General features: G+C 34.8%; 1 protein-coding gene across 9 annotated transcripts in view; it reads left to right on the top strand.

Annotated features, from left to right (window-relative positions):
* LOC119835491 (potassium channel subfamily T member 2) overlaps positions 1–24,406 on the top strand; it is a 96,783-nt gene that overhangs the window by 62,386 nt on the left and 9,991 nt on the right. For 6 of the 9 annotated variants that reach the window (XM_038360350.1, XM_038360345.1, XM_038360343.1 and 3 more), the window contains exons 2-16: positions 11,365–11,444; positions 16,540–16,639; positions 17,047–17,245; positions 17,490–17,564; positions 17,683–17,766; positions 17,849–17,943; positions 18,457–18,640; positions 18,875–19,102; positions 19,584–19,741; positions 19,972–20,169; positions 20,476–20,625; positions 21,004–21,377; positions 22,438–22,575; positions 22,744–22,897; positions 23,946–24,020. In XM_038360350.1, coding sequence (XP_038216278.1) covers positions 11,365–11,444; positions 16,540–16,639; positions 17,047–17,245; positions 17,490–17,564; positions 17,683–17,766; positions 17,849–17,943; positions 18,457–18,640; positions 18,875–19,102; positions 19,584–19,741; positions 19,972–20,169; positions 20,476–20,625; positions 21,004–21,377; positions 22,438–22,575; positions 22,744–22,897; positions 23,946–24,020 — 2,292 coding nt within the window. The remainder of the gene's footprint in view (positions 1–11,364; positions 11,445–16,539; positions 16,640–17,046; positions 17,246–17,489; positions 17,565–17,682; positions 17,767–17,848; positions 17,944–18,456; positions 18,641–18,874; positions 19,103–19,583; positions 19,742–19,971; positions 20,170–20,475; positions 20,626–21,003; positions 21,378–22,437; positions 22,576–22,743; positions 22,898–23,945; positions 24,021–24,406) is intronic. The other 3 variants (XM_038360347.1, XM_038360351.1, XM_038360348.1) reach the window with 2 other exon arrangements.

Raw genomic sequence — 24,406 nt, 5'->3', positions numbered from 1 at the left:
TTTTTGGAACTATAAATCGAAGGTTAAATAGTGAAGAGTAGATATCGATATTACATACTTTTTATAATAATTTATTCTATCTATAATAATTTTTGCAATGCTTTCTCATCGTAGTAGTCGAACAAAAGAACACATTAATCACCTAGTGTTTTTAACACTTTTACTTTGAAGCATTCGCATAGCTACATATTAATTATTAGATCAATTATTACCTTAACAATTATAATTTAATTTGTTAACAACATATACTAAATACTAAACTGTGTGAATTAATTTTGAGCCTACGATGCTTTATTACTTATAAAGTCCATAAAATTCAACCCAAAATATACATACAAATATCGATATTTTTTTAGAATACGTCAAAATTCGATGTTAATATATTTGATAGAAATATTGATGTATCGAGAATCAAACAGTGGACAATGGTAAGGCAGGAGACGATTTAGCAAACAAACTAATGGCCAAGGGCTGCAAGTGACAGCGTTCATTACAGCAGAGTTAAATCACCTTCCACTAAACAATGTGATGGATGGCGGAGTTAATTAAAAGTTGTACGAGTAAGGTAAAGATATACCCATACGCTTCTTCCTCTAACAATGCCCGTACGGAGTAGCTCCAGAAACTACATTTCCTTTAACGGTGCGTATTTAAATGGATCTTGTGAATAAAATTTAAACAAGTTTTACATTTCAAAACATTCCTGTGAATAATTGGACTGACTTTTAGTTAATATTCTCAATCAATAATTGCAAATAATAGAGTATGATGAAGACCTTGTGAGAATAACTAAATAAAACTTAAGAAGCAAAAAGCATTAAATATCAAATTCGGCTTAATACTTAATTACAAAAGTTTAAATTTGCAACGTTAGAAAGCCTCCTGAAGGATGACATTTTATATTATTCACGACACTCGCGTTGTTAATAATAGACTACGTGAGAGCTTATCTCTAATCTGGAGCGTGTAAATGTTCTACCATTTAAATTTGTTTTAAAAATTCATTCTATGACAAAGTTATTCTTATATTATTTTCTCGCTTCGTAGTGGTGTTCTCTTGATATAACAGTACCATTTTTCAATAAGCTTTTGGTTCAAAAACGTCCAACGAAATTTTCAAATGTGGTTTGAATAGATCTCTTTAAAAATTTATATGTGGATATATACAAATGGTGGAAATACATCGACTACTTCTGCTTTTGCAGCTTAATTAATTACTTTTACTCGATATCTACTATGAGTGCTATCATTTGTGGTGCACACCATTAAATTAATGGATATAAAATTAAAACTCTTTTAATCTTTCAGATATAATACAACATCCTGAACACCTCACCTCAGCATGCGTTTTAAATTAATAATATTAATTTATGTCTTAAGATTTCATCCCCGAAATGGCGACTAAATTAAAACTTTTCGCGGTTCTTTGAATAGTCCGAATAGACGAGTCGAAATTAATTAATATACTTAATACAAATGACTGGGTTAATACAAAAATGAATCTTATAAAACTCAATATAAAGCAAAACTCCATTTTACTATTTTTGTAAGTCTGCACGAATATATTCTACAACATTCCTCCTTCAATTATTTTATTCAATTCCCTTTCACTATGAGTAACTATTAATTATTAAGGTTCATAACATCTCGCCTGATACTTTTTTGTTTTATTTATTTGCCATGTTGCGCTTTGCTTGATAAATCTTGAGAGTTTTAGATAAAAGTTAGTTTTCAACTGAACTAAAAAGTCATTAGCTTATAGCGACTTAAGAAGCCAAGTAGTGACGCCAGTGTGAAGTGGCCGCGCTGCTCGCTATCCCTCGGCCGAGTTTCTCCGCGATACGCATCACGATATTTGTCGTAAAATTAGCACTTCCACTCTTAAGTGCTCTATACGCAGGCGACCAAGCGTACTTTTCAAGAAAATCTTATGCTACTTAGATGCTTTAAAGGGATGAAATCTTATACGAGCTTTTACTTGTTTAATATGGGAAGGTATCTTCATCTTCAAAGGTATTTTTTTATCACTGACTGGTAGTCAGCAATTATATAAAAATTAAGAAAATTGATGAATGTTAAATAAGAAGAATCATAAATTTTGAAATCGACGACTTTTTAACTAATTAAAATGGTTAATTCTCAGAGTTTCCGTGAAAGAAAAACGGTGTTATTAAACAAATTTCCTGAAAGAAAACCAAAAAGCCGTTTAAATTAATTATTGGTAGGTAACTTTTATTATATATTATATATTAATACTTGCGCACTTAGTTACTATGTATAATATATTATCAAAGACGATATTAATGAAAGATTTTTTTATATCTTGAAATTCCTAAACCATATGCCTATAAAATCGGAACGGTGAAGGAAAACATCGTGAGGAAACCGGCATGTCCAAGAATCATAAAAGTTCGACGACATGTGACATCTGCCAACCCGCACTTGGCCAGTGTGGTGGATTATGGCCCGAACCCTCATAGGACGCCTGTGTCCCAGCAGTGGGAACATATATGGGCTGATGATGATGATGCCTATAAAAAGCCCTATAAAGCCAAGGAATCATCCTAAAAATTGAAACGATTAAATTTGTTTAGAACTTATATCATGAGATTCAAAACCACTGTCATATTTCAGACTTATACACATAGGAGCTAGAAATGGCGCTGGTATATAATATTCCTAAATCATATTATAAAGCCGGATGAAAACCTTGATCCCATTAAACAAAAATGGCCGATATAAAGGGGCTCGTAAACGCGTATGAAATAGGAAGGAACATTTATTATGACTGTAACAGTGGCGCGCCACGAGCATGGTTTGATATAAGCGTGCACTACCACCTCGAGAAGATTAAAAATTAAAACAGAGTGAAGGGTACAAATACTATATATAAGATAAAAGATATATAAGATATTCTGTCATGGATGCTTCTATGAGAAGTCTAATGGAATAAATAAATGTTTGACTTTGATAAATATCAAGTTTCCCGGCACCCTCAGATTTTGCTAAGTTTCAGAGCACTAGCAAGTAATCTTTTATAATGGCATGTATTCAATTTTATTATAATAAACTAGTCGTGTATGTATGTAAAAAATGGAGGATAACGAACATTTTTTTTATTAGGAAGTTTGATTTCGTAAAGTTTTGTACTGTGTATTTGCAGTAATTTTTATTTTTAAGAGATATTGAATTATGAAAATCATCAGGGTCATAATTTAAAATGAAATCAGCAAACGTTTACAAGAGCAAGTACGAAGAGCGTACACAACAATAATCGGATTTTCTAAACTTTGCATACTTATTTACATTTAGGAACGAATATGTTTTGCTATATTTTGAATGCGTAATACTTTTAAAGAAAGTTGTGATGCTGACGTACTCTCGGCGAAAGTATCGCAAGCTTTTAGCTCGTTGTGAGAGTTACTAATAAGGAAAGAGCATAAAACGTGGAAATGGTAACGCTTTTATTCAATAAATCCAACCGTCCACAAATTCGGACGAAGCACAGACCTCTGCAACACAGAATGACAACAACAGCTGCGCTTTGTAAAATACAAATTAAACGATAAGCGACACGCGTTGATTAGATTACAAATTTTTATAAAAGCAGAGATAGAAAGATCAGATAAATGCTCATGTTTACACGACGGGTTTTATAGAACTTCTACTGAACTACGCCAAATCTTGAAATTCATAATAATGGGGAAATTTATTTTTTATCAATGCCTTTACAGCTTTGAATAACTTTAACAGTTGTAGATAATATCTTGGGAAGTTATTCAGTGGATGGTTGTTTTAGTGTTTCGTCACATTTATTTTTAGATATGAAAATCTAAAACGAAGATTTCATATAATACGTTAATGCTATATATGGCGGAAAATGTAAAGACCCGCTGTTCAAACTCCAAATCGTAATTATGATAAATGTGAAATGTTTTTGTGGTAATACGCACATTAATTTAACATCTGAATGTTATATGAGTATCTACTATAAAGGCTTTCCATACTTGACTTATTTTACTTTTAGTCTCGTTTACATATAGTAAAATTATCGTATATCTTAATACATATCTATCTATATCTAAATTAAAAATATATGTCTGGAAATGTTTCTTTGTTTGAACGCGTTTACCCCGGGAGCTACTGTATAGACTTGATAAATTATTTTATCGTTGGATAAGAACTTGATCCTTTATTACCAGACCATTACTTATGCTATGAGAACATTATCTAAGGATTATTAACAATTAAACAGATTTTTGCTTATCTAGGAAATTGTATTGCAATATATAATAGTAAGAACTATTTTAATGAGGGAGGTAAAACATACACCACTCCTGTAGTTCTTAATTTTTCATTTTATCAAAAATCAATTCTAATAGTTACAACATCTGAAAATTGCCTGAACATCTTTAATATGCTTTTATCTCAGTAAATTTCACGGCTAATTACTTTGATCTCTTCCTTTGAATAATACAAAATAAACTCCGACGATACGCTTTCCATGTCACGTCAGTACACACATATTTAATCCCTACGAAGATACCTTGTAAAGTATATTACCGAAATTTAATATACTTACATAATGATTGTCACAAAGTTTATAATAAAGAAGTCATATATTTCTTTAGCAGAAAAGAAAGGTTCCCTTATATAATAAATAGGATGTCGTTTAACTATGAAAATGATAAAATTGAATGCTATTTGTTGTCATAGCGGGCAACGCTCAGAAATTAATTGAAAATTAAACACATAACGGAACAGCAATTAAAATGAAGAAAGTACTTTTAATTATAAACCATAGCTCACAGCCAGCTGGTATTAACTCTTACACAACATTATAATCATAATAACAGTGAGTTTGTTTATTTTATTTCACGTTGTATGTGGTAGTCGAGCACGCTTCGGTACGATTTGGGCCAGCTCGCACCGGGGAAGTACCACACCCCCACAGAAGACCGGCGTGAAATAGAATAGAATGGGGAGCCGGAGGTGACCCACCAGCTCAATTGCCGACTATGACATAAAAAAAAGAAGTCGTAAAGGAGTTCTTTTATGGCTTTTGTCATAGTAAAACATGTCATTCCCAATGGAAGGATCCTCTTCGATGCGAATTGTATCATTCGGAAATGTATAAATTCTGATAGATGGCGGTATACATAACATACCGCCTGACATGACAACAACTATTTTCTTTGTCCAGGCGAGCGAAGCTGCGGGCAACTGCTACTAGATTGTTTTGCTATATATATAACTAACTTTTGCCCGCGGCTTCGTACGCCTTAATTCTGAGTAGTTTATTAGATTGTTATTATACATATAAACCTTACTCTTGAATCACTGTCTATTACAAAAAGCGGTATGTGGTAGTCGAGCACGCTTCGGCACGAATTGGGTCAACTCGCACCGGTAAAGTACTACACATTCTGCAGTTCTTCGTTCAGTGAGGGGGGGAGACGGAGGCCCATATCCTTTTCCCTCCCCTTCCCAGTCCTTTCCTTTATTCCTCTCGCCAATCCTTTCTTAATCCCTTCCCAATTTAGAATGCCTCTCCAAACGTTCATGGGCGGTGGTAGTGCTGACCATCAGGCATCCTACCAGCTCCATTGCCGAATGTGACAAAAAAAAAACGAAAAGCCCCACCAAAATCCCTATAGACATCCAACCATAGGGAAAGCGACTTTGTTTTATACTATGTAGTGATGCTGTAAGAATAAAAATCAGTCGGGAAAATATTTACGCTCGTCTGGGAGCCTCGTTTACGTCATATTCAATTTATACAATGTCGGGTACTTGAATCGATATTTGGCAAATTCTGATAAATTCAAAACCTGTTTGGAATATATTCGTGATTTTGTATCTTGTGTGTGATTTTCGGATATTTGTATATTACATACATTCTAACATGCGGAAGGAAGATTATGGAACACTGATTGCTGGTTTCAACTACATTTATCTTAAAAAGCGATAAACATGTCCACGTTTCAAAGAAATTCTTTAAAATATAAATAAAAAAAGGATCAGTTCTTCATGCAGGATTCGTGGCATCTTATGGTTGTTCTTGTATCACTAGGAGCATTTAGATTTATTTATCAAATGGTCCAATCGCTTCTATACCTATACTAAGCTGTAAATGACATAATAAATATTGACTTGGTGGACCTGAAGAGCCCTCAAGATACCGTGAGCAACAACACTGTAAAGGTTATTTGCACTGAGCACTGATTGCCTGTATCAATATGCCCTTCGCCGCGACTACTAGATCATTGATTTTGAAATTGTTGTTTTGTTTATAGTTACTAGTACAGCCCCGTAATTCCCCGTATAGCCCCGTATTTATTTATTCAACTTTTGTAAACCGAATTTAAAAAAGGAGATAGTTATTCATTACGTTTCTTGGGTGGTGAAAAGAGTTTATTTGTTCTATATCTATCTCATTACTACTTGTATTTCTTCATTACGTAGGTTGGTATAAACTTATCAGATAATTTATTACATACGTAGAGTATTTTGCTTCTCTAACCGAGAGCTTTCTCTTCGGTATATTAACAGTATTCTATTCTCATGGTTGTATCTTATACTCAATTGTACCATACATAATATAATTTTATACTAAGCTGTAGCCAACGCGCATTTCGAATCTAAAACATCTGTTCTCGGCGCTATCTCCTAAATCAAAGTAAAAGGCAAAAGCCAAATGGTTAAAAACGTTCTCAAATATAAAAACCCGATAAAGTGGCTTATTTATATAATATACATATTTCAGTTCAATATAGCTTAGCTTAGTTAGCTAGCTTCACGTGCATCGGTGTGACGTGACGTCAGAGGAGCGGTCGCCAACCGAAACTTCGTGACAAAAATATATCACATGTTACAGCTTGATCTGGCTTGCTCGGGCTGAAAAAACCTACTGCATTAGTATGAGAATTAACTCGATAAAACTAAAGGTCATTGGGAAATTTGTTCTGGCATTTGACTCACGACGTAACATACATTTGGGCATTGGGTGCAACTATCTCTAGAAACATATAGATAAAGTTTCTTGTAAACCATAGAAGAGTCAATAACCAATTATGCGTGAATAATATAAGCGCTGAGAGATATACTCAGAAATTGTAAGTCACTATATTGTATAAAACAAAGTCGCTTTCTGTGTCTGTCCCTGTGTATACTTAAATATTTAAAACTACACTACGGATTTTGCTAGGGTATTTTAATAGAAAGATTGATTCAAGAGGAAGGTAATAAATGTATAATAACGTCTGTTAAACTAATTCGAATTTAATGCGAGTGAAGCCGCGAGCAAAAACTGGTATGTAGTTTATGTTAACTACTGATGTTAACTATATCCGCTACACTTTTATTAATGTGAAATCAGTTAAATTAATAAAGAAATAAAGGCTTTAATAAGATAACTACAACAATTCTATTTTTATTCCAGTCCTTCGAAATCAAATGTTAAGCAGTTTACTATAAACGAGAATTTAATGATACTAACACTAGAATTTCTCCTTCTCTCTCTTTTGTGTTTCATGATTATGATAAAATGGAAGCATTGTTAAACGTTAAATATATCATTGGACATCTCTTAGAAGTTAATGAAAAAAAAACCTGTACCGAAGGAAAAGTAAGTCCAAGTTCAACAATATATAAAGCTTTTGGTTCATGTAGCGACACTTCCACGACACGGGCCAAATGTGGGCTTTGATTGAAATAATCACCGATTTCTGTTGGCACCGCTCGTGAGATTCGATAATAAACTACAGGTGCTAAAAACCGATGTTTGATTCACATTTTTTAAATCTATAAGCAAGATAGGAGTAATTCTAATCGTATTGTGATTATTAATGGCATAGTTTTGTTGTTAGAAATAGTTTTCTAAATAAGAATGTAAACATAGTTCTCATTGTTATATTAAATGCAGCGTTGAAATAACATCTGCAATAAATTTGAATTAAAACAGTGCGGTCGAGCATATTAAAAGTTAGTCGTATACTTTTGTAGGTTATTGGTCAATTTAAAAGTTACCAGCTCGCAAATGCGCATTCTATTTTTAATCAACAAACTTAGCGGTACATTGTTTAAATATATTTTTATGAAACGTTTAATTTGTGTACATAATTTGATATATTATACAAGAAGAATGTACCTCACTTTTGTTTTAGTGATCTAATACAAACTACAGCAGTAAAACTTGAATGAACCTAAATGTAACAACAACACATTAAATATTATGATATAACCTCTGATTACAATTTTATTTTACTATATTTTTATTTAACTATTAAACTAACTGTAATAACATTTTAAAGAGTTATCATTTCAACTTTCAAAATCTATGTTTCAGTCCTAAGAAATGCCCAGAACACAGAATTTACAAGAGATCTTGTAACCATTAACCTTCAAACCTCTAAAAATGGCGTCAACGTTGCCAACATTCAGATAACAGAAGCGAATTTCCTCTAACAGGGAAGTAAATGGGGGAGTGAATGAGCACATAAAGAGATTATGGAGCTAAGAGCTTTATGAGGCATCTCCTGAGACAATCTACTTTACATCTTAGGATAACGTTCTCACAACACGAAATCATATAAATCTATACACGCTTCATACGTCTGTTACTAGCAAAGTGGCAGTTATTGCTGAAATTTTAATAATATTTTGCTGTTGCCAGCTCGAAGGACCGACAATTTTACAATTGTACCATATTTGCAGATGTAATATAAGTATCAATGATAAAAAGTTTGTAACTTGATGATAAGTATTGTATTCGATTATCAACCTCCGTGTTATAAAAAAATCTTTGATTTGCCCGTTTTTTTCTTTGTAAGCTAAGTGCCAATTCATTCTGAAGGAAAGGGGTTACAAACAGATGTCATATCTGTATAATTACACGTGTCACTAAGACTGTAATAATGATTGCAAAAGGCTTACTGTATTGTTCACAGTATTGCCATATGCTGCAGCACCAGTATTGCTTTTAACAATTATGTAACAAGCTGTTGACCGCAGCTTCGCTCTCGTAGTTATAAAAATTACTTATATTTTTTACTACGTTAATTAGTCATACATGTAACTTTTTAATAGGAAAGCATAAAATTCAAAGTGATGAAAATTTGACTTCATAATGAATCTTCAAGGGAATAGATATTCCCTGCGATAATATGAAAACTATATTACACTCTAGCCTCTCCATCTACAAAAAATCATGTCATATAAGTGAAACATGGATGTACAAACAAACTTTCGCACTTATAATATTTGAATGGATTATAAGGATAACTTGTTTTACAGTAGAAAAGGGTAGTGTGTTTGAATGTACTGCAAATATTTATTATAGAAAATTTCGATGTAACGCGCCTGTCTCACATCCGTTCATTTCACCCTGTTTGCTCGTCTGTCCTCTACACTCACAAGTATACAATCAAAATTTCCGCTGAACGGGCTTATGTCGCGCTAAAAGCAAATAATAGATCGTTTCTATATAAAATGCATGCTTTTCCACGACATTCAATTTGGTACAAAGTGGATGATTTTCCTCGTGTTGGTTCCGGGAGCGCAAGCCGTATCTATTCGTTTTCGATAACGCTCCTTCATTATCGACATTTCTTGTAATGGTTTTAGTACTCCTCTTTTAAAGATTCAATCCGAGCTTATAGAAGAAAAACTTTTCTGAAATTGAACGCTATATTCTCATTGTAACGATTTAATGCATACCTTAAAGTTCACAGATAAAACGAAATAAATAAATGACGCAATAGTGATGATTAATAAACTTGAAGTAATACTTCAAAATAATTGAATGCAATAAATAGCATTCAATATTATAATTTAGGAAACAAAATATAACATACGCAACGCTGTAATGTTGTCATCTGTTGTTACGTTATACCCAGTAGAACATTTTCTAAGTATTATGTTTATTTGTAAGGCCGTTTTAGTCGCAAAGAGCAAATAACCCTTATTTTAATATTCATGAGCCATACAAGCTGAGGAAAACAAATGTTAACTCGCGTTGCTTGTTTTACGATCCTTAACAGTTTGGATTTGAAAGCAAATTTCGTGGATTTAGCTTGAACGATGAATAAGTTAGACGCATACGAAATACTATGTGATGTAACACATACTACATGGACATATGTAAAATATTGAATAATATTCAAATTTCATTTTTGTTTAACATTACATTCAATATCAGTGCAAATAACTTTTTGTAGTGGTGACAGAATCATAGGAAATTGCAATTCAAACCAGCTTATAAAAAAATGGATAAACGATGTTTTGATTGATAGTAACCACATTTAAAGTATTTTACTTTTTGTGTGACAATTGTATTTAACGATCGAATGGCGCAGCTCAAGTGTTCTTTTGGACTATTTGTTAATAAATATCGTCTCGTCCTATTTATTGCATCTTTTGATCAGAAACGATAGGAAATACGAGCTGCACGAGCTCGTAGATCTCCAGGTTTATATCGCGTCAATGTTCTCGCCCCAATAACACGATATGATGGAATCGTGTGACTTACATCATGCAACCAGACGCTTAAATAATAGCACCTTTACTTTTTGGTTATAAAGAGTTATGAAATTTTCGAAATAATGAAGAATATTTAAATTATCTAAAATTAAAATTAATGTCTCACTTTGCTGTTTTCTAAAGGGGAAGGCATTACAAGCGTGTGTTTTACACCAAATAAGTAATTATTATGTAGCTTTGCGTTCCGCACTACGCACGTACGAACAAGCTCCTAATGTAGGATTTAGTTACATAATATCTTCTTGTACCTGGGTGCGAGATGCATGTGTTGTGACCCGCGTAGAGTTAAGATAATAACGTTTCATATTTTTTATTATAGAAAATATTCATGTTTATGCATTGTTGGATATCAAAGATTGCGCCTGAACTGATAAAATTTTAAAGTTAGAGAATTCAATGAATAGCTTTTCTTTAGCTAGGACACAAGTCTTAGAATAAATCCGTCTTTGAAATATTGCTGGGTTACTTTTTATTTATGAGAAGTTGAAACTACCCTCAATTAGTTGTTATTTTTGTTTTTCCCTTTGTTAGACGAACTTATAACGCTAAGTGAGTAAACGTCATGTAAATAATTGTATTTCTCTGTAAGTTATTAAAATTTAATCTTTAGAGAAATAAATGTCTTTAACCGTAAATAAATTGTCGATACTTATCATTTGATTATTCGCTAATTATTTAAGCAATCGCTAAAACAGAATCAGATCAGCACATAGATAATTACTTATTCCGATACAAAACTTCTGCGCGTAGGTGTCAGAAAATGGCGTCTGATGAAATAAAGTGTGATAAAAATCAACTAATTTGATTTTAATTTGTTTGTTCCAGGGTCCGGGTGGAGTACTACGTGAACGAGAACACGTTCAAAGAAAGACTGCAACTTTACTTTATAAAGAACCAAAGATCGAGTGAGTTTGTTTTCAATTTTAATGTCCTTAAACTCTCGATAAATTGAAAGTCCACATCTCAACCAGAGATAATATAACGCTGTCTCAGTTGTGTGAATACTATCGAGTGGTGAACATACGTGGAGTGTTTCAAACGAATGCATGTTTATTTACGTTAATTTTTAAACATTTTATTGACATTTCAGTGTGACATTTCATTTTATCTTTCCGTAGACGTTTACTTGACATTTGGCAGCTGTCTAATCTCGCATAGCGCTCTCGGTGAAACGAAATTATTGATTTAAGTTTTAAAATATTTAATAAACTTATAAACCTTTTATTTACTTTCACCGTTTATAGCTATCGATTTCAGTATTCACTGATCTACGAATAAATTATTCGTAAAATCAACTCGATTTCATTGTACAATCGTAATTTAAAGTCCTTTTAATTTGTAACGTAACTACTGATTATAAGTCAATTTGCGATTTAAGGTGTGCGTTATCTTAATACAATAATGACTGCAGTCCACAAGGGAATGGAACAGAAAACCCAGCAGTGATTATGTAAATGCTATAAACCGAATCAAACGCCGCACAGGGTTACGACAATCTATGAATTAAACTTCCCCTTATAAATGAAATTATATTACACGCAATAAAGCACGCGGTAACAAGGCTGGAAATAGAAATTAATTATATAGCCGATAAAATACCGGTAACACCATTCAGGTCTTTGGCAGGCGATATCTCGAGAGTAAATCTCGCCTCTCGTCGAGGTATTGACACTTGAGACAAAGAATGGACCCTCAAACTTGATGATAACGCATCGCCGCCGCTCCGATGTCATTAACGAAATGCCCTTCTAACAGTTTCTAAGTAATTGCCGACGTTAAATACACGGCCAGCTAATTAAATTGCGGCCGATGACATGTTTTAAACACGTGTAATCTTAATCGAATTAACATAATGACTAATTTACCGGAGTGGCCTCGTATCACGGGGCCATGACATATCTACAGTTTTTAAATGCAATTGTTTAGGAATTAAAGGTTGGAACGCACATAAAACGCGATATGCATTAACTTAAGTGACGTTTCGCAGTAAGCGAGGTGGCGGCTAGGTCACGAACGTGATATTGCATGGTCTCTTATGTTAATGGCAGGACGGGTAACCGAGCTGGTGGTTCGCCTGATGGCTAGCGATCACCAGCACCCATAAACAGTAACAGAAAACAAGGGATTAGAAACGGTTTGCCGATGTGAATAGATAAATGGGCTGGAGAGGATGAGGAAAAAGGAAACGAGCTTCCCTATTATCTATCAATCTTGAAGTAACTTAGGAAAAATTTATTATATAGTATTTTTTATATAAAAGTTAATACATATATAGAATTTTCTTGTGTTTGATTTTAAGCGAATACTATACATTTAGAAAGTAAAGATTTTTAAACGGATTTTGAACGAGATTTATTCATTATATTATTAAGCCAACGTTTCGAACACTTTACAGCGAGCGTGGTCACGGGGAGACTTGAGTCCCCTAAAAGTTAATATATGTAACATGCTTTTACTCAAATGCACAAAAATTCTTACCCATCATGTATGTAATATTTTTCGTTAAAATTGTCGAAAGAGGTGAACGGAAATTAATGAAACAAGATAGTCGATTAACAGGAATGGTACAAAGTGCGGTGTGGTGAAGTACGTCGAGCACAATGCTTTCCATTTAATCTTGTGGATAAAGTTAAGTTTGCGCTTTACCGATTTGCTATGTCGGATGATTTCAGACTGTTTGGTTAGTTGGTTAAATTTCAATTAATAATCGTACATAATACGTGTATTTTTATGAAGAATTTTCTTGTAATTATTTAATAACCATAGTTTAACTAACTTACTCGTCTCAAGGGAAACAAAATAGGATATTTTAACTGCTATTGTTAAATGTGAATCAGACCATCCAATGATATTTAACGGTAATTCAAACTTTATTACTAGTTTAACTGCTATCACTATAACTTAAGCAATATATTTAAGAACGAGTCGAGTCGAGTAAAAGGTTATTGCGAAAATATCACGTAGCATTAAAAGTTTAGTGTAATTTATATTATAACAACAACGCTTATTATAATTGAATCATTTTGTTGTACTATTATAATTTATATTATATTATAAAAGAAACTAAAAGCAAACCCCAAGCTTGTCTATTCTTTTGGTGCAGGCGTAGCTGTGGTTGGAACCCGTATAGTGACTGTTCCTCAAGGATCTCCGGGATAAAACTATACTATATCCTCGAGCTATATTTTTACCAGATATCATCGCAATTGGTTCACTGGGTTAGACGTGAACATGAGATAGGCATACAGACAGAGTAACTTTCTTCTCAGCCTTCGCAGAAACTTCCTCAACAGTTACTCATATGGAATATGGCATCATTTTATGTTTTTGATTTCTTTCACTAGCTTGCTTGAGTACTTACTTGAAATTTGTATTATTTTATTTTTCTTCGATAGGTACTAATTGTGAATAAAAATTAAACTCTTTTCAAATGTGTTCATCTTTATCGTTGCAATTTTTAATACAAAATGAAATGGAGAAATCTATAAAGTTTACCTACATTTCCACGGCAGTACCAAAATAATTTCAACTCATACACTAAAACATTAGATCATCACAGGTATACTAGGTACCAAACACGACTAAGCCGAGGCCAAATAACCTAATCGTTGTTTGTCCATTTGGTTTTTAATTAGATCGCCTAATCGGATCGGACCTGCCTGCACTAACATCGCACGGAATTAACAAAATGAACATTTCGATTAAGAAACCGCCAATCCTCTTATAAATTGTCGTTTATCGATTATTAGCTTTTGCCCGCGGCTTCGCACGCGTTAAATTTGGAGTAGTTTAATAGATGTTTTACATATAAACCTTCCTCTTGGACCACTCTATCTATTAAAGAAAATCCCATCAAAATCCGTTGTGTGGTTTTAAAGATTTAAGCATACATAGAGACAAAGAGACAGAAAAAGCAACTTTGTTTTATACTATGTAGTGATACTTGCCCGTATGACACACTTTGCCGATAATCATACATCAAACATTCTTGACATCACATTGGAAGAGAGCTGATACTAACTGTTAGACCGATAACTACCAAACGTAGATAACCACCGCGAGGCTATCAAATTAAAAAACTAGCTACAATGCCACAGCAGACACATACACACACAGAGAACCTACTCCCTATGTTCGGGGAAAAATACATAAAGGCTTTTTAGCTGATTTGAAACACAATTAACTGTGTATTCTATCACGCTGGAGGTATCAAACAATTTATGTGACTACTTTTATGTGTACACTCGGAACTCGGCTTTAAATCAATGATGGCTTGCAAGTGATGTGGGTTTCTTTATTACGCTATATTTTATTCGTTTTCAAATCGACTACTTGTAGTTCCGTTTCTACACATGCCGTGTAGTGTCGCTTTGTTGTAGACATTTAACAGTGTTCCCTAAATGCATCGCGACGATTCCCATTGTATCGTTGTTTTCCTGTTAGAATTAATACTACATTTTGTGTAAAAAAACTTAATTCTTTTAACTTAACAATATAATATATATATGTAATATGATAAATGTATATAATAAATACTTGAAATCTTGCGAACGGCTCCTACTTTCATGAAGTTAAGTAGTGTAGTATTGCAGAGGGTTTTAGGAACGATAAACTGATTAAACTAAGGTCATTTGAAAAAATAGTATAAAATTTATTTCATTGCTTACAGTAAAACGAGAGGCAAAAAAGGGGATAAAGAATCGTCAATTAAACCCAATTTCATTTAGATTCTTGTACTAAAATAACATCACATACAAAAATCTTTATCCTATGGCCTATCTTGACGAAAACATTTACTTATCGACCTGTCAAACTGTAAAAAGATACATTAATTGCATCGTCGCGCATACGCAGTCATTACGCCTCATATAAGTTCACGGACAATGAATATCTGATCAATTTCTGACCTCAGCTAATTGTCCTCATCGGAGTAGCTGCGACCAGCTACCTAGACTGTTGTGTGGAATCACGAATCATTTGTTTTGAAAGGTTTTGTAAAGTTTAAAAAAGTACGCTCTCTTCTGTAGTACCCGAAGTCATATTGCGTCATATGCGGAAACACTGTATCAGGACGTTCGTCCTACAGATTTCTCACAATATCGCCAAAGTGATAAACGAAGTCTGTCTCATTATAGCGCTAACTTAAACTTTACGTTATTCACTAAATAACTCAAGTAGACTGACTAGTCATTGTATTCTGATCTCGAGGGGGCGGGAGATAGCGGCCGTCTGACCAGAATTGTGTTAAAACTGGGGGTCGCTGTTTGAACAGATAAAGCATGACATCTGTTATTTGCCTTTGAACTGACAAGCTTGTTGTTTATCATTAACCTTTTGATTTTACAATGAATGTTTATAATGCTCATAAGTTGTTAAACATTTTAAAGATTTTAAATTGTATTTGCATGAATACAGTCCAGGTTTTTTATATTATTTATAGCGACATCGACTGGAACAACCGATAGACCTATCAAAACAATATTTTTTAAGCGAGAACGCTAATACAACACAACCAACGTTACATTTTGTTGTTATTATTATAACTCAAACAAATCAACGAACCCATAAATCGAAATCTACTTAAATCATTTATAAAACTAAACTATAACCAGAGTATGTTAATTGTTTATTACCTATCGATCTCACGTAGTCTGTGTAAGCTGTGAGCTCTTATTGACTCTATGAACTTTATTAATATTTAACACTACCAACAACTGATTACATGCGATATTATATTTAAGCGGAACGCCGCCACAATCAATCAAACACGAACCCCACGACAGAATAACTTTGAACCCAGCTGAACGTTATCGATAGAAGCAACAAAAGTTTCGACATGAAAGACGACAAACAGACAAACTTGCACATTCATACTGTTGTAGTTAGTAAGGATAGTGAAGATTCTAAAGCTAGCGAGTGTATAGCAATGAGAGCCTCGAAAGTATGGTGAGATCCTTGTAAAGCATGATCTCACAAAATTGCAAATGATTTTATTTTCAGGTTTACGCATTAGGATAGTGAACCTATTTTTCAAGATTCTGGCGTGTCTCCTATACATATTCCGCGTCTGCGCTGACGGAGACCCAATAAACGCAACATGGTAAGTTTCATATCGTAGGAGCAATTTTTGATACAGAAATCTATGGTCTTAACCAGATATCGTGTACGTAGCACAAACACAGTCTTTATGTATATAGTTCTTCTGTGTTTGTGTTTGTCAATTAACTTTTCTCAAATAGATGGACCAATTAAAATGAAGTTTTTGTATTAACATTAACATTGGAACGCGAGCAAGGCTGCGAGCTGTATATAACTTCAACTTGCACACATATTATTATTATTATATTGACAATAAAACAATCAAATACAATATTTGCTGTGGAATTTCGTTTTCTAAAATCTCACATACATCATAGGCAATACTGACGACTTTCTTTAGTGGTCGTATATCCGCTTATTTCATTAAATAAAGATGTTACTCATAATTAATTATTTATATTCCCACAGTTACGGGTGTAAACCAGGCAACAAGTCGGAGTTCGAGTTCTCCGCCAATCTCACGGAGGAGGAGTTTCAGGAGCACCCCATCATCAACTGGGATGGCATTATCTGGGTGCACCGGCCGCTGTACCTCTGGCTCGTGCAGGTCATCTTGGCCATGATCTCGCTGGCTGAAGCCATCTTACTTGCCTATCTCGGATACAAAGTGAGTTCATTATGAGACAGAATAGATTAACTTTGTAATTGAAAACTTGTTCTTTGATTTTGTATAACTGAAATGCTTATATGTCTACAACATGTGAAAACCTAAGATTTTATATTTAACTAAAACAAACAGGATATGGAAAAATATCTAAATTTAATAATCGAGCTCAATATTTGATACTCTTAACGTGTATATTATATATATGTATAATAATAAACAAATACATTGGCTCTTCCGTTTCCAGGGCAACATTTGGCAGCAGATTCTCTCGTTTCACTTTATCCTTGAGATGGTGAATACCGTGCCGTTTGCGTTGACGGTAAGTTTCCTATCATATTTTGTAAGCCAAAAGTTCTGTAAATGTAATCAGAGTCGAACCAATATTCATATAATTATTACTAATAAACCAGATAAATAATTATGGTTGCATTTTACAGGTTCCCTTCCCACCATTGCGGAACCTGTTCATACCGGTGTTCCTCAACTGCTGGCTCGCTAAGAGATCGCTTGAAAACATGTTTGTAAGTAAAAAACACACGTTCTGACAAGAAGAAACTAAAAGCACATATTTATGACACTTATCGATTGAATATTTTGTTGCAGAACGATTTACACCGAGCGATGCAAAAGTCCCAGTCAGCTCTTTCGCAGCAACTTATGATACTCTGTGTGACTTTACTTTGTCTGGTTTTTACAAGGTATAAAATTGTTTACTTAATCCCGTCTCAAACATTTCAAATACGTTTATAACTCAAATTAAAAGTTATGAGGTAACAACAACAAAAAAATAATCTTTACTATAAAGTAGTCTGGATAACATCCGCTTTCTTTGAAGTCAGTTGAAAAGTTATTAAAATGTGTTATCGATTATTTGTATTGAAATATTCTCATAGCTCTAAAATCGGAGTTTGCTCGTACTGAGAAATAGAAGTTATAAGATCGATAATGTAGTTTAAATTGGGTCAGTTTGAGTTGTAGCTGCGATAATTGGGTCGTCCACAAAATTTTATTTGCTTTTATTCCGGAACCACTAAGTTTGGACGAACCGCTGAGTGGTTGGTACTTTCTGGAAAACAACGACATCTTCAGATCTGCTCCAAAAATGTTTGATGTTTAATCTTGTAATTAAGATAATTTTATACGCATATAGTGTTAGGGATATAGTTTTATTATGCAATCACAAATAACTTTGAAACACTTCATCCGCACAGCGTCTGCGGCATCCAGCACTTCCAGCGTGCTGGCCACAGACACCTGAACTTGTTCCAAGCGACCTACTTCGTGGTGGTGACGTTCTCCACGGTGGGCTACGGGGACTTCGTGCCTGACATCTGGCCCTCGCAGCTCTTTATGGTCATCATGATTGGAGTTGCGCTCGTTGTTCTGCCGACTCAGGTAACGTATTTATTACACAAATACTATTTTGTATGCGGGTAGTTTTGGTAAATAGTTGCTATAACTCTTCGCTTATCTTGGTGTATTATTCGGAGTGACTACAACGAATTATAATAATTTAACAACTCAAAGGACGAAATTCGTAAAATCGTTAAAAACGGGAAAACACAACAAAATCGCAGTCAGGTTATAAAATTGTATTACGTATTGAGACTATAAACACGATGTTTTCAGTTCGAGCAACTAGCCTTCACGTGGATGGAGCGACAAAAGCTGGGAGGGTCGTACTCCTCCCACCGAGCTCAGTCGGAGAAGCACGTCGTGGTCTGCTCCACCACACTCCACGCGGACACCATCATGGACTTCCTCAACGAGTTCTACGCGCACCCTCTGCTGCAAGACTACTACGTCGTACTCTTGTCTCCTATGGAACTGGATACTACAATGCGGATGATCCTACAGGTAAATAATAAATCTTAACAAGTACATTTCTTAATGTCAATAATTATCTTTGATGTGTTCATATCCTAAATTTTATAGAATTAAATAAAATTAAGATCTAATTCGAACAAAATTTCTGAAATCACATTACATGTCTCTTAATCTACACGCAGCTAAATATTATAATAACAGCATAAATAAATTCCGAGAAGTGTTCAAACGCTCTTAAAAACCCTAGCCTCTTAAATCCAATTTAACATACGATAACATTAATTTTCTATATCTAATTTACAATTTATCTGCACATTATCCACATCACCACTGCTCAAAACGGCCAATAAAAACATCGTGAAGTAACCGACTAGTCGAATCAAAAGTTCAAGGACATATGACATATACCAACCCGCAATTGGCCAGAGTGGGGGAGGGCCTGAACCCTCATAGGAGACCTGTGGATACATTTGGACTTTTGATAATGATATCATATCTGAGTTTTTTTTAGGTTCCGATCTGGGCTCAACGCGTGATCTACATCCAGGGATCATGCCTCAAGGACACAGACCTGATTCGCGCAAGAATGAACGAAGCCGAGGCCTGCTTCATACTCGCTGCGAGGAATTATGCTGATAAGACTGCTGCTGATGAGCACACTATTCTCAGGTAAAAGAACAATGAAACATGAATATTTTTTACATTAAGTTCGAAATACTTAGATAGCTTTGTGTATAAGACATATAATTCACTTTTAAAGAATTTTAAGCATAGTGTGTGTTAGAAAAGTAGAACTAAGTAGTTCAAGTGTTCAATGTTATGTTCTAAAATGCACTATCGAGTAACATTACAATGTATAATCATATCTAAGGCAATTAATTTATCGTATGTAATATCAGGTCGTGGGCCGTAAAGGATTTTGCACCAGACGTACCACAGTACGTCCAGATCTTCAGACCCGAAAACAAGTTGCACGTGAAGTTCGCAGAATTCGTGGTCTGCGAGGACGAGTTTAAGTATGCGTTGTTGGCGAACAACTGCACCTGTCCCGGCGCCTCTACACTGGTCACCTTGCTGCTGCACACCAGCAGGGGACAGTACGTACTTTGTGATTTAGTTATGTGAGAGATACGGACGAATCCGAATCAATATATCATATATCAATATCGCCTTTTTTTAACCAAATTTCGTCCAAGTGCAGCCATATTTAAATATAAAACAATGATAGTATTGAAATATTAATTTGAAAGTGTAAATAATATATCGTTTACGAAGTCAACTCACAGTGTGTCATGTGCATAAGAGATACTACTACACCTTAACTACTAAGGTGATATACAAGTACTGCAAAACTAAATACTACTTCTTAAGCTAAGAAGTATTGATGTAAATTCAAATGACAGGGAAGGTCAGCAGTCCCCCGAGGAGTGGCACCGCTTGTACGGCAAGTGCTCCGGCAACGAGATCTACCACATCCTGCTTGGGGACAGTCGCTTTTTCGGAGAATATGAGGGCAAGAGCTTCACCTACGCCAGCTTCCACTCGCACCGCAAGTGCGTACCTTCTATAAACATCTATTAGTTAGAATTTTATAGAATTGGACTATTAGACAAATGGTGTAAAAGCGGCTAAATTAAAGAAAATAGATCTGACATACACATAGACATACATTTTTTCACACACAAAAGCACACACAAAAACTAACAAAAAAAGCAAAACACTGAACATTGTATAGGAGGAAGAAATAAACATAAACACAGACACGACAATTTAAGAAGTCTAAATTACATTATAATTAATTTTTTATTTTTTTTTTATGAGATAAATTGCATTTATTTTAAAAGCGACCATAACTCATCTAAATCATGATACTCAGAATTTTTAATTTAATGATTAATTGCGTTAATCTACGATTGCGTCGACTTTTACAGGTACGGAGTGGCCTTAGTAGGAGTTCGACCCGCCGAACTACCAGAATTTTATGAAGAAACGATATTATTAAATCCTGGCCCAAGACACATTATGAAAGCGAGTGACACATGCTACTATATGAGCATCACAAAAGAGGAGAATTCGGCTTTTGTTTCCGACAAACAAACGGAGAAACCGATATCAAAAGATCAGACAGCATGTAGCCTGGTCTCTAACGAGAGGGACGCGGAAGAGGGAGGCGGGCAGAAAAGACCAGACGGTAGTAAAATGGATCCATTCGACCTCCCAAAAGTGGTTCTACAAGCTCCCGCAAGTTCAAATGCATCGCCATCACGCCATACTGTTTCATCCGCTAATTTTACTATGACTAGCTGTGAGTGCCACAGTGATTACAAAAGTAGGCCGATACCTTTGCCTGTATATGAAAGAGACGGCTAGCATTCGACCTACTTTATATTTTTTTGCTTAAGTTGCTCGATGTCAACAAAATTTATTGTAGCACCAGCATTTAAAGACCAATTGGCACGCGACAATGAGCAGCTCACTCATAGTAGATGTTGCGAATTGTGACCACAGAACGCAAACTTCTCCGAGATAGATGTTAGCATACAATAATGATGTGTATGGTAAAAGAGATACATTTCAGAACAAGCATCGTACCTTGTTTGTTTCGTGCCTGTAAGCATTAATATCTGATATTAATCCCATTTCTGATTTTTATATAACTGCTAATGAATTTCTGTGGTGACAATTGGCTATGAATGTTTGAATTAATTTTAATATAAGTTGATAATGTTAGCAGTAAACCGAGCAGACTTCAGAATCGATGACGAGGCGGCCGTAAGTCCCGAGCTGTACAGTAGCCCATTTTCCATTCTCATTGTGAAATTGTGGAGTCCGACCATTTACCGTCAAGTTGATGCATGCCCGTTATTTACTCACTTTTGTTACGGCTTTTGGAGGTATGCGTAGAGCGCGGCTCAGATCAGCATTATTAACAATTACCTAAACGTTACGTAAATCACACCAATCGGCTCCTTTACAGAATGATGTATGGAATGCATTAATTATTGGCATGTTAAGTTCCTTGTTAAGTTCAGTCTCGTAATGGTTCGTGACATCCTTTATTCGCATTTTTATTAACATTCGTGTTTTCGTTGGCCACATGATTCGTTGCCTAGTTAGAGGCTTTTATCATAGTTTAATAATTAGCTTAATAATTTTTACAGATCTTTAACGCATTATAAATCACAAGAAATAACGTAGTTTTATTCTGAGCAACTTAGCAAAGCGCAGATAAATACGGACAAGTTGAAGTAAAGCAATCCGTACTTATTGCGTCAAGGTTTATCAATGTCGGCACTCATTCTAGTTAAGATATATTTATAGCTATCCTCTTGATATTTTATTAAGAAATTGTTACATTGGAACAGATAAAGTCGATGGCTCGGAGTCCCGCATGTGTCTCAAGGACTCTCCGGCCACCGACAGCGCTACGGACAGTCACTTGCTACTGCCACGGGCTGACAATCCTAACTTCCTCAGTCCTGACACTCTGCATTCACGTCGAGGTACTGTACTGTTTATCTTTAATAAAATATTTCAACAGATTTTCAGACCCTTCACACAATATCATCTTAAGTAATTCATGTACTGAAATATGGATAACTATTATATATTCAACAACATTCAAATGAAGCAGATTTCCGTTTTATTTACACAAAATGGATGACAAACAGGTAGCCGCCGCCCTTCGATACTCCCCGTACCAGACATGGTGACCAGCAGCCTGAACATCGCGTCGGACAATCAAGAGGAGGAGCCTGAAGTGGACGTCAGTGAGGATGAAATGGAAGACAATGTGCCCTGGAGGTCCCCCTCAGAGAAGATCGCGTAAGGACTGCACGCTTCTGGTGGTTTCTGCCCTCTCGCCATTGACACCGCCGTCAATATTATCACTTGCATGCGCTTCTCTCCGTTTTAATTCATAATTTAATTATTTACAACACGTCGATGTTTCGAAGTTTTATCAGCAATTTTTATTTAAACAGTTATAAGCATAGTTTTAAATGTCTCCATCGTGGACTGTCTCAAATTCAGGGACATATTCTTTGAGACTATGCTTATTTGTATTTTTTATATCTTTTTAATAATTGTTAGATAATCACTGCTGTTATTTAAATTTCTCATTGTTATAGCCTGTTCGTTCAGTCGTGTAGATAGCTGAACAGAATGCGGCTGCATGCCCCCAGGCCACACGTACGTATATTCCGTTAACGACCTCTTCATTTGTTCTGCTTGCTTTATTCACGTTCACATTGACTCATGAAACATCGCCAAGTAAACCGTGCAGTTATCTGGGTTAGCATCTCGTTATAACCACCATAACTCGACTCATATAGAAAGTCAAAACATTAAACATTCTCATACTTAAATTTACCCATGGTCTTATTGAGCATGCCTTTAATGCGTAGGTTAAACAAATAAAGAAAAAGAACTCCTTGCGTTAACATTTCCTAAAATTACAGTTATTAAGTATTAAAATAATAATTTTAATGCGATACACATGAATGTAGTCAATGTAAATAAAATTCAGAGCTTGGATATAGAAAGTTTTTTTTTATATCGAACAATTATTAATCGGTTTTCATGATGTAACAAATAATAACTCAGATCTTAACTTAGTCACAAATATTTTTACTTACAAACAACATCGCATGATAAGAAATAGGTTTGTGGTTATCAAAATAATCGAGATATTGAGAAGGGATCATACAATGTAAATAAAAAATGCCGTTTAATAAATGTTCTGCTAATGAAATCCAAGCCCCGTCCCAACACGATAGAAAATCTAGAGAGCACTGTAATCCCCGTGAGTGTGTAGGTGTTCTATAAGAATGTGCATTGTACTATCCCTGAGTATCCCATGTTCCGGCGGCAGAGACGACGCGACCAGCAGCTCCATGTCGCTAGCAGACTGCGACGCGCGGTCCGCATGGCGAAACGACTTCTCTAGGTGAGACCTTCCCTCATAAAGGATTTGTACGAGACCACATCCTTGAATCGTGAAAATATCTTGCAATTCATAGAATGAAAGCCTCAAATAACCACAATTTTTGTGTTTTATATTGTTAAGGATGTAAATAGACTCGTACAAGTCCCTCGAATCCTTTATCCCTGCTCACTCTGTGTACAAGGGTGAATCAATGTTATAGCTGACGTAGACAACATTAGTTTTATGTAATGCTGAGCATGATTCTGATTCCAATGTAAAATAGATATGCACTGTGAATTAGTTTTGTTCGTTTTTAATAAATACAAAACCAGTTACTTTATAATAATGTTCACACTTGTGAATATTCAAGTTTTATCATTTTTTTTCTTTCTTATTATCTAAGCTTC

The sequence above is a fragment of the Zerene cesonia genome, chromosome Z (assembly GCF_012273895.1).
Source record: "Zerene cesonia ecotype Mississippi chromosome Z, Zerene_cesonia_1.1, whole genome shotgun sequence".
Classification (NCBI taxonomy): Eukaryota; Metazoa; Arthropoda; class Insecta; order Lepidoptera; family Pieridae; genus Zerene; species Zerene cesonia.
This window is presented reverse-complemented; position numbering and strand designations above follow the sequence as displayed.